The sequence below is a fragment of the Abrus precatorius genome, unplaced genomic scaffold (genome assembly GCF_003935025.1).
Source record: "Abrus precatorius isolate BTA unplaced genomic scaffold, Abrus_2018 Scaffold3, whole genome shotgun sequence".
NCBI classification, from domain to species: Eukaryota; Viridiplantae; Streptophyta; class Magnoliopsida; order Fabales; family Fabaceae; genus Abrus; species Abrus precatorius.
The window spans coordinates 29,610,717-29,627,355 of record NW_020874373.1 but is presented as its reverse complement, the minus strand read 5'-3'; the positions used below and the strand labels follow the sequence as shown (position 1 = coordinate 29,627,355).

At 28.2% G+C, this 16,639-nt stretch overlaps 1 protein-coding gene across 1 annotated transcript; it reads right to left on the bottom strand.

The window, feature by feature from the left end:
• Positions 1-9,679: 9,679 nt before the first annotated feature.
• On the bottom strand, positions 9,680-15,219 carry LOC113863505 (protein trichome birefringence-like 34). Its single transcript, XM_027497106.1, has 5 exons — positions 14,867-15,219; positions 14,500-14,677; positions 13,612-13,808; positions 13,248-13,406; positions 9,680-10,028 (listed from the first exon to the last, which is right to left on the bottom strand). Exons 1-5 carry the CDS (start codon positions 15,217-15,219, stop codon positions 9,680-9,682), a joined length of 1,236 nt encoding a protein of 411 aa, XP_027352907.1.
• Positions 15,220-16,639: the final 1,420 nt, after the last annotated feature.

The window sequence follows — 16,639 nt, the reverse complement described above, 5'->3', positions numbered from 1 at the left end:
AACAATCATTAAAAATAAATTTTTTGGCAAGATTTCGACTAGATTTAACGGTATTATAGTGAAAAGAATAACGTGAAAAGAAAATGTTTAAGTGCCAAATCACTAATTTTACCTTTTATTTATTTGTCACTTTAAAATGAAAATTTAAGATAACAATTATTAATATTTTACCAATTATACCTTTATTAACAAAAGAGAGCAAAATGATGTATTAAATGTTTGAATAATAAATTGAGATGAAGACATTAAAAAATAAAATAATTTTCTGTGAGAATTTTAACAATAATTTTTATTATGTATTTTTGGCAACATGAAGGACAATTTTGGGGATGCTACATACCGTAGGGTTTGCTGGGAATTTGTTGTGAACTTGCGATGGGTTGTGAATTCACTTACTTATTTGACTAGATGTTAGTTTAATTGTATGTTAATCTATTACTTTATTAGTATAATATTTATTATTAAATAATATATTAAAATAAATAATATATACATTTAATTATTTTTGGTTTAGTACCTTCACCCGTTTAAATGACTGGTCAAATTTTAATTATTTTTTTCAATTTTAAATGGGCGAGGATGTATCATGGTCGAACCAACAAGACGAAATTGAAATCTTCTATGCATCTTAGGGTGCGGTTGAAAAGTTCATAAAACCACATTAAACTTAACATATGTTTGGATGGCATCGAAAATTCTTAAAATCACGCTATTATCCATTGTAGATTTGTCATGTAATCATATATTGGTTGCTTGTGCAGTGTTGTTGTCCTTCTTACTTGAAAATCACATCATGCTCGGCATTTCTAAAGGACTATTTTCGCTCTTTTATAAAATTGTACCTTCACCAAATAAGAATACGTAGTCAAAGATTAATTTCTTTTACTCTATACATTCATCATAATCTGAATACGAGTAGTCAATCACTTTCAGGTTACTAGATCTCTTATAATTAAGTATATAATTTTTGGTTACTTGTAAATACTTAAAGACTTTCTTTACAACTTTTCAGTGGTCTATTCTAAGATTATTTTGATATTGGCTCAATATTCCAACAACAAAACTGATATCAAGCTAAATATACATTAAACTCTCGACCATGCATAGGCAATATATTCCGTTACTTTCCATTTCAACTCACTTTTAGAACATTGTATTTTACTAAACTTGCCTCCTTTTTAAATTGGAACCACCCCTGATGAGCACTTTTTTATTTTGAATTTCTTTAAAACTTTGTTAATATAATCTTTCTGAGACAATCACAGTAGTCCTTGTGATCTATTACGAAATATTTATATTTCAATCATATAGGAGGTCTCACCCATATCTTTTATTTCAAAGTTCTTAAAAAGAAATTCATCTACATTATGCAATAACTCAACATCATTAGTAACAAGAAGAATGTCATAAACATGTTGGACTAAATCTCTCTAAGACTTTGTTAATATAACCTTTCTGAGACAATCTTAGTAATTTTTGTGATCTATGACGAAATATTTCTATTCCAATCATATAGGAGGTCTCACTCATATCTTTCATCTCAAAGTTCTTAGAAAGAAATTCCTTTACATTATGTAACAACTCAACATCATTAGTAGCAAGAAGAATGTCATCAACATATTAGACTAAAATGATGAACTTGCTCCCACTGACCTTCATGTAGATACACTGATCAATCGTGTTCTATACAAAGCCATATGATGTGATCGTATCATTGAACATAAGATATCATTGTCTGAAAGTCTGTTTCAACTCATATATTGATTTCTTTAACTTACACACCAAAGTTTCTTTATTTGTGGTCAAGAAGCCATCTGACTGATTCATATAAACTTTCTCTTCTAAGTCATCATTCAGAGAAGCGGTCTTTACATCCATTTAGTGAAGCACTAAGTCATAATGAGTCACCAAAGCCATAAGAATTGTTGCGTTCCATGGCTTGCTTAAATGAGACTGGATCTTCATCAATACTCAAGTCATATTCATACTTAAGTGAGTAAACTACATAATCATTTGAAATAGTAGGTTTTTTCTACCTTGCAGACCTCCTTAATGTTATCTCTTGTGGTTCACTTTCCTTTAGCTCGTTCGTGACTTGTGCATTGTTAGCTGGTTCATCCTCTATATGCTATTCTTGTAGGTTTGGAACATTAACTTGTTGTTTCCTTATGTTGTGTGACTATGATACAATAAGAGAGACAACAACTTGAAAAGAGACACCAACTACAGGAGTTTCCGTATGTGTCTCTTTAATTTTCACATTTCGTGTTTCATCACTCCCACTGACCATTTTCAATGAACTTTGCATTTTCAGACTTAATTATTCTCATATTATGGTTAGGACAGTAGAAGTTGTACCTTTTTAATTTCTCAAGATAACCAATGAAATAACCACTAATAGTTCTAACATCAAACTTCTTTTTATGTGGATTATACACTCTTATTTTTGCTGGACAACCCCAGACATAAAGATGTCTTAAACTGGGTTTCTTTCCTATCCACAGTTCATAAGGAGTCTTTGAAACTGTCTTACTAGGAACTCTGTTAGGCATATACATAGCGATCTTTAATGCGTACATCTACAAAGACATAGGTACAAAACTATAACTCAACATACTCCTAACCATTTTCATGATAGTATAGTTCTGCCTTTCAGCCACACCATTTTGTTGTGGTATACTTGACATAGTATGTTGTCTACATATACCTCAACTCTCTAGAAGTTTCGCAAATGGACCTGGACATTGTCCACTTTCATTAGATTTTTCATAATATTCATCACTCATATCTGACCTCACAACCTTTATCTTTTTATCTAGTTGTCTTTTCACCTCATCAATGAACATCTTTAAGACATCCACTGATTAAGACTTTTCATGCAACACATACAAATAGCAATAACATGAGTAGCCATCAATAAAGGTAATGAAATAGCTTTCATTATCCCAAGACGGGATGTCAAACGGACTACATATATTATTGTGTATTAACTCTAAAAGTTGACTGTTTCTTGTGACTAGATTATTTGATGTGTGTTTGGTTTGTTTTTCTTTAATATAATTTATATATACATCCTAGTTAACAAAATTCAATTGAGATAAAATTTCATTTTCCATTAAACTCATCATTCTTTCTTTGGGTATGTGACCTAACCTTTGACGCCACAAGAAAGCAGAACATTCATTACGCACATTCAAATTACTACTAACAATGTTCTCAACGTGAAACAAAGATTCAGCAAATTTAATATTAGGATTAAAACGATATAAACCATCAATTAATGTACCAGAACCAAAATAGTACGAATATTTATATAAAGAAAAAACATTGTTTCCAATCTTAAAATTAAAATCAAATTCGTCTAACTTTGCAATAAAAACTAAATTTTTAGCACATTCAAGAATATAAAAACATTTTTCTAGATCTATGCAACAACTAATTGTGAATACCTAATTTTATCCGAGTCCTTTTCAAAAATAAATTCAAAATTAAAAATTAATTATAATAATTCAATTTTGTTGGAGGTTAATAAAATAGAAAAAAAATTAAAATTTTTTAATTTTATATTTTCAATTTTTAAATTTAAAATCAAATTTATAAATGGTAAAAGTAGTATGTAGATTTTTATGAGAATGGATAAGAAAGAAGAAAAAACTGATCACTGGTCATCAAAAAATAAGGAAGTTTTTATTAAAATAAATAAATAAATAAATAATTGGCATATGGAGTTTTAGAATATGCTTATAAATAGGAAGCTTAGGTCTTCAGAGAGGAAGACCTTTTATTTTTTATGGAGACACTTTGAGAGTATGGTGAAATGAAAAAGAGAACTGCCCTCTTTGGGAGCACAAGGAGAAAAAGAGAGAGAATTTAAGAGAGTGCTTGAAAAATGAAAAGAAAGATAAGAGAGCTAAAAAGAAATCAACTGAGAGCTAAAACACAGTCTTAGATATCAATTAGAAAAAACAAATATAGATGGTTGAAGGAAAAGTTCACTAAAAAACTTTGAGTTATCACAAAGGAGTCAACAAAAATAGAATCAACTTCTCTTTATCTTTCAGTAAGAATTATTATTTTTTTTTGTTCCTTTTTACTTTTACTCATGTTTTCTCTATGTGTTTTCTCTTTTGTTTGTATTAAAATTTTTCCTTCTTGCAAACCTTAGTTTATCTAACCTAAAAACATTTCCTTTTCTCATAAACTTACAAAATTTATAATTTTCTTTTTAACTATAAAAGTTTCCTTTTTGCAAATCTTAATTTTTTTTAACATGAAAAATCTATTCATTTTGTTAAAAAAAAAAACCTAAAAGCCTAATTTTTTTCTACTAAAAAATCATCCCTTTTGCAAAACCCTAAATAATCTATTTTTTTCTCCAAAAACCTTTTTCAATGATAAACCCTCTTTCTTTTGTTCGTAAACCTAAAAACCATAATGTTCTTTTGACCTTAAAAGTCCTCTTTGCAAATCCTAAAAAATCCTAACCTTTTCTAATCTTAAAAATATCTTTTTGCAAATATGAAAAACTTAACCTTTCTTAATGCTAAAATTATTTCTTTTGTTCATTTTTTTAATCAAAATATATACATGTTTTTATGTTTTCTAAAAAAAAAAAGATAGATTTATTTCTAAAATAAGGAAAGTTTAATAATTTTTAAATCCACGCAATACGGCAATAGGCAAACAATTTTGATAGAGTGGTGGATCCATCTTCAACATTGTTTGGATTGTAAGGGTTTATTGAGTAGCCTATGCTAAATTGAAACCCGTGCAAGAGTGGATTTACTAAAACAATATAATAACAAAATAAAAATTAAATTTTCAAAATAATTTTTTAAAACTTATCCAAAACCTAATTTCAAAAAAGAACTACGAGACAGCTTTAATTCCTCCACTACACACGAAAGATACATAGGAGCGGGAACCTGACCTGTCAAGTCTTTTTTTTTTTTTCAAGTTCAAAATATTTGTAAAATTATTTTAAACTAAGAGTAATTTCAACCTTATTTTATTTATAAAAAAATATAAAAATGAAAATTTTATTTTATTTCATAAAATATAAAAAATTAAAGTGTTAAGATAAGTTCTTTTTTTATAATATATTCCTATAATATAAAAATGAAAAAAGAATAATATTTTCATAAATAAGCCATTCTTTTAATTCAAATAATTTTTTTATTATTGTGTTTCTTTATTTTAAAAAATTAAAATTAAAATTTTCAAAAAATGTAAAAATTAGAAATAAATCTAAAAAAATAATAATAAAAATAAATTTAAAAATAGTAAAAAATATTCATTATTTTCTTTTAGAGTGAAATAAATGTTTTAAAAAAATAATTTTTACACAATTAATTAGAAGGTAATTGTTTTAATCAACGGATTTCATAAGGTACTAATACATTCTTTACACATAAATGACTCTCAAGTTCAATTCTAGTTTCAGAGTTTTTTTTTTTTTTAAGTTTTTTCAATGTTTTCTTTAATAAACTTTGGTAGTAACTCTTTGTCATTAGTTTTTTTTAAAAAAGAAAAACTAATTCCAACCCTTTTTCTATAATTCTTCCTTTTCTTTATACGGTCGTCATCCCGTCGTAACCTCGGTTGAGACACTAATATGCAAGATCAATCTATAAGTTTTTATTCCTTCTATTCGTGCCTTCATTTTATTCTCCATGTACAAAAACTTTTCAGTTCTACTTATATAGGCTCGGTTCTGAGGGTAGTTTAGATGTGCGATCGCTTAAGGCCCAAGCTTAAAAGAGGGCCCAAAGTAAAAATCGTGTCCTACTTTCACTTGAAAAAAATTTTAGCTCTTACAGTTTGCAGTTGAAAAAAATAAAAAAGACCTTTTAATTCCTTGCACCTCACTTGCTATAAACGTAATCGACTCATTAACTTTTGTAAACTCAAAACTTCATTTAATTCTAAAATTTTACTATTCTTAACATTAAAGCTCATGGAGAATTTTAGTTTTCTCCAAAAATTAAACAGTTATTAAGTTTGTAAAATCTACAGATTGTTATCTAAATGTTTTAATTACTTATAGAATTTTTTCTACGGTCCCGATGACTATATCATCAATTGAAAGAAGTTTTTTAGAGTTAAAGTTAATCAAAACCTACCTAAAGTCATCAATGTTACAAAAACCGTTGAATGATCTCACAATTTTATCAATTGATAAAGAATTTTTAGAAAACATTAATGTTAATATTATCATTAATGATTTTGCATCTCAGAATGCTCAGAGAACTTATTTTTTATATTTTTTTGTGTTTTTGTAATTAATTATAATATAGAGTTGTTTGAATGAAAAAATATTTTTTTTATAATTTTATTAGAAAAAATTATAGCCACTTAAAAAAACGTATTATTTTAATAAAATTATTAATATATGTTTTTATTTTGTTTATTACATTTTATAATTGTTTTAAAAGGCCCTAATTTCCTATTTCGCCTAGAGTCCCAAAAAGGTCAAGAACGGCCCTATGCTTATAGGCTGAATCAAAAGAAATCATTGCATTATATGTGACACATGAGTAGTTGCATCAGATCTAACTACCAAGTGTTTTTAGGTACCTCAATAAGATTTGATTTAAAGTATACCAAAACATAATATATATCTTTCTTTTTGAAGTAAACCTTTCTCTTCAGACAATTTTTCTTGAAGTGGCTAATCTTCTTACAGAAGGAGTATTTCTTGCTCTTCTGAATTCAGCCTTCATGAACCTTTACTAAGGCCTTATCTTTTTTGTCCTTGTTATCTAGCTTAACCTTGCTGCTACTAGTTCCTTCATAAAATGTGAGATAGATGGAGTATTCTTTCACCTTCTTTAGCCTCTTTTCCTCTTAAATTAGCATGACCTTGATTCCCTATATGCTCCATTTATCTTTAGTAGTTAGCTCAATCAACAGAATACCTAAAATGGACTTGTCAGTGATGTTCGATTGTGCAAACTCTTTTACCTTTACCATAAATTTCCTAGCATTTTCAGTCTTTGGCATTGATAACTTCACATTTTCAACCATAATCATTTTTAGCAAGCTCAAGTTTAGCCTGTTAGACCTTTTCCAAGCTTCATGAAGAGTCTTTTCCTTTTTAATATTTGTCTTTGTGATGGCTACAGGCACCTGTTCCATAATAATTGTTAGGTCCAACTCTATAACACTTAGTTGGAATAAAACCCAGTCGTCATAGTTGAGTCCATTAAACTTAACTACGCCATTGCTCATGCCATTCATACTCATAGGGACTAAAATATTTGACACATGCTTAAACATTTATGCTTTAAGTAAACTTAATGGATTCAAACAATCAACCATCATCAATTATGGATCTAAGTTTACCTTTGAGTAATGCCTAAATACATAATTTATCTATAATGATGCTAAATAAACAACTTTAATAGACAATCAGTTACTCAAAACAATATGCAAGTCATCTTTGGATATACAAACATAATATAAAGTGTCTACATGTCTTCTTAATGTCATTAATCATATGCAATGATCCACCTATCGGTGATCTCCTAGCATTATAATTAATGAGCTAAATTGTTCACACTTTATGTTATCGTATAACATCAAATAATTTTGAAACATTTACAACACACAATTAAATGCTTAAACAAACTTTTAAAGTCAGACCACTTTCGTGACTAACCCAAGCTACCAAGTACAATTAAGCATTAAATTATGAAGTTCTCATTATGATAATATAATTTAGAATTAATTAACATGAGAATTTTAATCACTTTAGTGAGTAAAATATACTTAGATTTAATTCTAAAATTATCTATAAATTTTATAAATTTTTCCTTTTATGTTGTCGTGAAGTCACTATGCACGGCTGTGCTTTTACTTGATGCATCATCGTCCTTCATTGAAGCATGGTCATGCTTACTTCTTATGCTTGGCCTTGCTTCTTAATGCATGACCGTGCTTGTTCCTTATGCGTGGCCCTGCTCCCTGATGCATGGCCCTGCTCCCTGATGCATGGCCCTGCTTAAATTATAGATTCAAGCCTAACGTTTCGAACTTCCAAAACCTTAAGGTTTTTAATTATTGAATCCTAAACAATCATTCAACATCAAAATAATGACAATCCATCATATAACATACCTAGGGTTCATGTAATTCGGGAAAAAACTTTAACAAAAAACTAATCTTTTATAGAGAATCATGGAATTCATGACCAAAGTCTTGATACCAACTGTTAGATTGTAGTCTATTATGTAATTTCTATCTTTGATATAACTATTATGAAATTACTATTTTCATTAATCTTGAATTACGTAGTTCTCACAACAATACATATATGGTTCTCACACAATTAAGAACTTAGAAAGTACTAACATGAATCCATTGTTCCTTGATGTTACCTCTCTCTTTGATGTTGTTGAGCTCTTGGTATTTTTTTCAACTCTTCCTTCCTCTTATAGCTCCTCTCTGATGGTTGAAAGAAAGTTTCTTTCTTACGATTATCGTGAAACTGTAAAAATGATAGTCTTAGTAATAAAGAATATCATAACTTCTATTTGGTAACCGTTCTCTTATTTTTATCTAAAGGAGAATAAGAGAGTTTTCTTATAATTGTATTTACAATTATATTCTCAATGACTCTATATTTTATATTTAACCACAATCATATTAAATCATTAATTAAAGTCATACTATAAGTTACATAGGCCAATATAATTAAATTATTAAAATAATCTAACAAGTTTTGTAATGCTTCTTAGTACACCTCCAAAGGGACAACAATATGTGAAGAAAGCAAATCTAACTACATCAAAATACAAGTGCCCTGAATGCCTGGTTTCTCTGTACACTCATGCTATCTTTCATGTCTATAAGCTCATAAAGAACATACTGGCTAGAGAAACAAGATTCAACTTGTTCCTCTTTCAAATTTTTATGACAATATCATATTATCTGGTACTTTACTCTTTAAGTTTGATTTTGCCTTTGAATATTAAGAAAAACCTTTCAATCTAGTTAATTGCACTAGGAGAACAATTTTGCTTCTTGATATCATATGAGTCAATCACAAGGACCTGTATTTTGGTTCTCAGATATATTTTACAATAGTACTTTTTATTCATTTAATTTTCAGTAATTTATGTGCATTTCAAGACAAACTTTTGTTATTTTACGGAGATGACATACAGCCAATTTATTCATTCCTAAAAGCTTGCTTGTAAACAAAAGATTGTCGGAGTCTATAAATAGTATTCTGACGATATTTATGTGTGGGATACCTTAATAGATACCATGGTAGTTCATTTTGCTCCAATCCATTTTCTTTTGACTGAAGCATGCATGAATCTTAACTTGATTGAGATGGTTGAGTTCTTTTGGCTTATGAATTGCAAGTTATGCCGCTTAAAATTCCAAACCATGTCACTATGATGAGTAGGAACTTGAGATAATTTTTTTTTTTTCGGTAAATAATCTATGTTTTCATCTTCCCCTTGCTATTTATACACTGAAACCAACCAGGTCTAAGTGTAGGAATATTTTTGGCTATTAGTAGTGTTGCTTAGACATGTTGAAGGAAAAAGGAAAGTGTGTGCTTTACAACATGGGTGGATTTAAAATTATTAAATAACCTGAGAATATAGAATAAATGTGTGGCTTTTACCCAAAATACAATTTCCAAGCTTGTCGTTTCAAATGTTTGTCATTGTTGAAAAATATAAGCATAAAGGAGTTCATTCCATACATCAGGCACTCCAGGGAGGCACCAATGTATGCAATCTGCATAACTATTTGGATTCGATATCTGTTCTTGCGTTAGAGGTTCCCATTGCTTCCTGTAGATAGATGGGTGGCCTTCTTTTCTATATTCTGAGAGCTGTGTGATGTTAAGCATTTCAACATTCAAACCTCTTTCTTTCAAATCATCAATCACCTTCTCCACCACACGCATCATTTTAGGATCAGATCCTTTCCCCCAATACCCTTCTTCATCAATCATTTCTGTTTCTTTGTAACAATTGTCACCCTTAGCTGCTCCCCATTCCTCAGCCCTGCAATTTTTTATTGTGTTACAAATCTATATTGTTCAATGAATCTACTATAATTATGGAGCTATGATATGCACTGATATGTAATTTCGTTTTTTGGGTCTATCTGTAGTATATTCACAATAGTATGCAGTATACATTTCAATATTCCTGAACACCTCTTGAAGAATCGAGATTTGATTTTAAATTAGGACAAAATTTAGAGTTTTACTTCGATATTTGCGATAACATTAAATGCAAACATTTTATTAAAATAAAATTGTAATTTTAACTTACAAATAGCATGTAAGTTTTGTTTTTTAAATTATTAGACTTATTAATTACAAGTTACTATAGCAGCATAATCAAACATCACTTTTTAGTTCCATGTGTGTTCAATGTCAAAATTAATTACACACGGCTGAAGGATTATCGTGTTTGGGATGGGATGACAGTCCTTTATTGAATTGGATTCTGAGAAATTTCTACAATATAGCTTAAAAGCAGTATATAAGATGGGAAGTCTTCAATATGGGTTGTCAAAAATAGGTAGTTTTTCTCTTCCTAACATATTAGTGTTAATGATTCTGCTTACAAATCTTTCCACAGATAGATGTAATAGTTCTGAAATTGAGTTTGTTTTGAGTATTGCAAGACAGAACAAAAAACATTCTGCCAGAAATTTCAAAATATAATTGTCTCTTCTAAAATGTACTCATTTTAAAATTAGAAACAAGATAATTTTATTTTAATAGAATTAGAACTTGAATTTTAAAAAATAACATTTAAATATAAATGCTTTTTTTTTTTTGTTAAAATCAATTTTATAGGATTACAAATGAACGAAAAAATTATAGTTCTCTAAAATTTAGATAAATGGTTAGATACAAAACACTCTGCACATTTCTAATTATAACCTTAATCATACTTTTTTTTTTTTTGTTTCCATTCAATCTAGTCTAGATTTTATTAAGTACATTTAGATGTGATGAATAAATCTATCATTAGAAATTTTTTATATACATAACAATTTAAATTCAAAGTTTTGCTTAAGTAATATTGAGTCGTTTACCACTCAAATTAACTTCAGTTAATCAGACTACACTTATTTTAAAAAAATACTAAATTTACATTAAAATATTTGTTATAAACAGCCTTAAAGATATTTATTTGTATACTGCTCACAAAAAGTAAAGATATAATTGAAAAATAAGAAAAAAAATAATAGTATCTTTGTTTTTCTTTTTAAAAATAGTTTTTTATTTTTAAAGATAAAATATAATACAAATTCTTTTAATAGAAATATTTTAGAAGGTTCATTTTGACCCATGTTATAAGAATTTTTTAAGATTATTTATTGTATTAATCTTTTTAACAAAAATATCTTTAATTATTTATCAATTTTATAGTCAATAAATAATTAATGTAATACATTAATTTCTTAGATTTTCTCTTTAATTACAACTAGGATAAGACAAGATTAGTGAAAAGTTATTACTTAAATGGAGATGAGACAAATATTAATCAATGCCTCAAGTGCATTAGTTAAAGCAATAAATATAAAATATATTAATGTATTATTATTGTAATTTTTAATAAAAAAATTTATTGATTTTTAACCCAATACTCTTAAAACACTTGTTAGCAAAACAAAATAATTAATCAGGGGAAAGAAATTAATAAGAGAATGAATTCTCAACAATTTTAAAAGTATTGCTAAGAAAATAATAGAAATTGTTAACAAATCCAATATTATTAACTAAAATCGTTAATTAATATGAATGATCAAAAGAGTCTTATAAATTAATAGTTATAGTGAATAACCGAATAAAAGTAAACGACAATCAATGCTCGATTTTAAATTATAGTTATTGTGATGAGTACAATGGTCTTTATCAGCGTAATCAAATAATTAATTATAACATTCTAGTTAAATGTGCTTTTGTATAAGAAAGTATACTACTAACACATTGGAAAGGTCATAATGCTTGGGGATGACTGGTCATTGAATCCGAGTTCCCAGATTTTCAATTACAAAAACCAAAGTAATGGCTAAATAATATATCCGAAAGTAGTAATTATATGGTAAATCTACATCTGTTGCCAAAAGTACAAGAACCCTTAACAAACCAATTAGCAAATTTGTGTGCATAGTGTTCTTGCTTACAAACTTTATACTCAACTGTGTAATTAGTAATTAACTTTAAAATTGAGTTTGTTGAGTAGTTTAAGAGAGCAGTAGAACACTAGTGACAAGCGTTTTCTCCATATGACTCTGATGTGTTCTTTTGAATCTTTTGCAAGATAGAACAATTATTAAAAAAAATCTTCAAAAAGTTTCTAACAAAAAGAAGAAAACTACCTAAAATCAATTATATTGATCCAAAAAGCAAGGCAGTTATACTTTCCGTAGAATCCATTCAACAACATAGAAAAATATGAAATTTGATTTTAACTTGAATATAACTGGTTAGTGTTTGAATCAATAAAGAATGTTAAACCAAATTCTATCTAAAATTTGGAATAAATTGGCCCCAACTCCATTTGTTCTGACTTATTTTCAATAAGCGGCTCACATATTAAACTTGTTTAAGGGTTAAGAAAAAGGTTCTAAGTTCTAACCTAAAACCCAAAACCTATCCAATATATATATATATATATATATATAAATTAGATTAAATTAAAAATTAATCTCTATATTAAATATTATTTTTACTTTGGTCTCTACATAAATACACTCTATAATTTGATTTCTACATAAAAAATCATTTACAAATTAGTTCTTCCTCTTAATTGAAGTTATAACAATATTAGATATTTTTCTTATTTATGTATTGATCAAAACAAAAAATAACATATTATGTATAAAAATAAAAATGTAAAACTTTTTGCGTAAAATAAAATATAAAATCTTTTATGTTGGAATGTCCAAAATATAAAAAAAAAAAATATGTTATATGTAAAAATCATATCTAATTAATATTGTTATTATTTTGACAAACGCTAAAGATCAATTTATATTAATTTTTTTTACATAAGGACTAAATTATATATTTTTTTATAAAGATTAAAATGAAAAATAATCTTTTTAGTAGCATTGCTTGTTATCAATTGATATTTGATTAAAATTATCATCCCTTTTAGAGAGCTCAGATGCATCTAATTGTGGGGAATGCAATTTTCCTAATAATATGGTTGCCGTATGTATCAATGAGCAAATATGATAGGTTGCGGTGTGGATACCTTTCATGAGTGGGTGACATGCTAACGAAAAACAAATGGGTCTTGCTACGATTGACGTGAACTTCCAACCAATCGGACCAAGTCCTCAAAGCCATTTCATATACTCTCAACATTTCAACTCCTTTGTACACACCATCTGGGTCTCCAAATGATCCCCACCTGACATGTTCAATCAAAATTGTCACAATCAAAATCAAATTGTAAAGTGGAGTTAGATGAATGGCTGTGTGATGGATGAGTGTACGATGAATACAGTACAACTAGTTAATCACAAGCATATCATGTGGTGATTGGAAAATGGAAATTGGAGCTGTTGACATGCAAGTTGATGAAAGGAAACGTTTGTTAGATTAACAACACTTACAAAGCATTCATTATAGGCCTTCTCCACCAGAGGTATGTGTTGAAAACAAGATAGTCTGCATCAGTCCAGTACTTGGCATGCTTTTCAATGGCCTTGATTCTGACAGTTCTTTCTGGTACCCTATGATTTACTGGATCATCTGAGTTTGATTCTACTAATAATGGGGACCAGTAGTGCTCAATGGTTGCATTGTATTCCTTTATTAAATATGTCAATTAACCATCTATTAGCAATATAAATACATATCCTTGCATGTGACTATAAGATTGTCTCATTTATTATTTTAAAAAAACTGTTGCTCGTTAAGGTGTAACAAGGGTACCTCACAAATGGTTTCTTTTTAATTATTATAATTTGATGGAACGTTTCTTCTCACTCATTTTGAATTGGTTTGGGTTATAAACCTTAAAACAAATGTGGTCATGTGATTCATGCGTTAACTAACTCGGTATAAATAACATTTCCTTAATTTCAAAGTTTTAAATCACAGTTGCAGTCCACAACTTTTTTTAAAAAAATATATTAATCTTAACTTTTAAGAAATGATGTTAAGTAATTTAAATTTAAATATTATATTTTTAAAAAAAATTAATTTTGTACACTGAAAATTAATTTTAAGAGTTGAAATTAACAAAACTGTAATTTGAATACGATTAAAAAATTAAAAATAAATGTATTAATGCGACTACAATTACAGTCATGTAATTATTATAAAGACTTCTAAAATCTTAATATTTCAAAGACAAATATGGTTATAGAGTGCAATTTAAATTTGTCTAACACTCATACTTTTAAATTTTTCGCTTATTTTTCTACTTTTACTTTATATATGGCAAAATAAACAAAAAAGAAAGAAATAAGCAATGCTATTACGAGGGTGAAACTTACTTTGGCCTTGAAAATATTTAGTGAACCATTGGCAGTGGAATGCATGGATTTGAGAGTTGGGGACAGTAGAGAGTCAACAAGGCAAACCATTGAAACCCATTGACCTCTGTTGAGTGAATCCCCCACAAACACAAGCCTCTTGTTCCTTAGCCTTTCAAGCAATGCTGTGGCATTGAACCTTATTAACATAGAAAGAACCACATTCCACAAAGCTCAAAAACATAGCCAAACCTGATTAGTCTCATTTTTAACTTACAAGTTTTCCTTGTAATTTTATATTTTAAATAATAATTAATAGCATATTAAAAAGAGTAACTATTCTTGTTCAACAATGTCAAGTAAATGAGGATGAAAGAAAAAGAGAGACCTGGGAAGATCACAGTGGTGGGGCTTCCACCTCCAATTCTGGTAACTCAAGTCCTTCCTTCCAAATTTCTCACAAGCCAACTGATCTGACATGAAAGTGCATTGCTGCTCTTTGTATAATGGATAAGATTCGTTATCAAAAACCCACTTACCAGAGAACAAGTCACATTTGTTTGATGATAACGTGTCATTAGAGACATTTAAATTTTGAGATAATTGTCCTCCATCCTGTTTTAGATAAATGGTGGTGACAACTAGAAGAGTGGTTAAGATGGCTACAAGAGAATGAAAGGTGTTTCTAACTCCCCAAGAACTCCCTACCACTAGTAATTGGTGTGTCTTTGCCATTTTCATTTTGGCCTTTTCGTTTCGATTCCAATGCACCATCTCTTCCTCCTTTTTGAAGCTTCATTGCAATCGGTTGGTGAGAAAGATTTTTATTATATCTTAGCCAACTTGTCCAGTAAAAGTAGTTGGTAGAGAATGATGCATTTCGAAGTTTTTGTTGTTGATATATTCCCAATGAAAATGGCGCCATCTTAAGTTTTCTGTGAAGAGATAGAAAAATAAAAATAAAAATGCTTCTGTAGGAGAATCAAATTTACCCACTTTTGTGATGATTAAACATTGATTTGTAATTTCAATATAAAAATTGAACGTAAAACTTCAACATTATCTTTAAAGAAGTTTTTCTATACACACCGTAACAGTTCAGTTGGACGTGCAATCAATATTTTTAAGGTTTTACCTTTTATTTAGTTGACAACACTAGCTAGAAAACAAATGAGATTTTACTAATGTACAAAAATGTTAACCATTATATTGTTATAACCTTTCTAAAATTATCAGTATAAATATTATATATTTATATTAATGATATAATTAAACATATTAATATTTAACATATTATAATAATATATATATATATATGTAACAATTTTATTATACTAATAAAACTGTCCATTAATATAATGTATTAATTATATACAGTGTTAATATAGAGTCGTAATATATATACTAATAGTTTAATTTTATTATGTAAAACATTGTATGAATAAAGTCTAATTCAATATTAAACAACAAATATATGATTATTCTTTTTTTAACGTCACAGTTCTATTTCTTTTTCACACTTCAATTTTTATATCCTATACTCCGTATCTCTTCTTCTTTTTTTCTTTATTGTCATGTCATTTTTTATATTTATCTTTTTTGATCTTTCCTTTTTAACTCTCTTGTTTTAGAGGTGTGCAAATTAACTTGTATTTAATGCGAAAATATCATTATTTGTTTAACAAAGGGTACAATTAAAAAGCTAAATTGTTCTGTTTAATTTTTTAATTAGACTTAATTTGAGATATTGCGTAAAATTTCCTGGTATTTGCGATTTAAACCTAGCACCTTCTGTATTTAGGTATATTGTTTCCCATTTTGATTTGATATGACAATGTGCAGGCCCAGCTTAACGGTATGCCAGTAGGTTGTGTTGTTGACGTTTTCACAACCAAGAACTTTGCTTGAAGTAAGCTCGAAGCCTCTTTGTGCTTTCCACATGATTCAAATTAAAAACCAGCAAACAATTTCATATATTATTGCTCCATACTTTGTAATGGATATCATAGCTTTACACCTATAATGGAAATCAGATAAGATACCCTTTAAGATTTAATTTCTTTGGTTTTGTCTTGAGACACACAGAACACGAAAAAGGGTAAAATAACGAAAACATTGAAGAAGTAAACTTAGAAAAATGGTGATGGTAGCATGAACACAG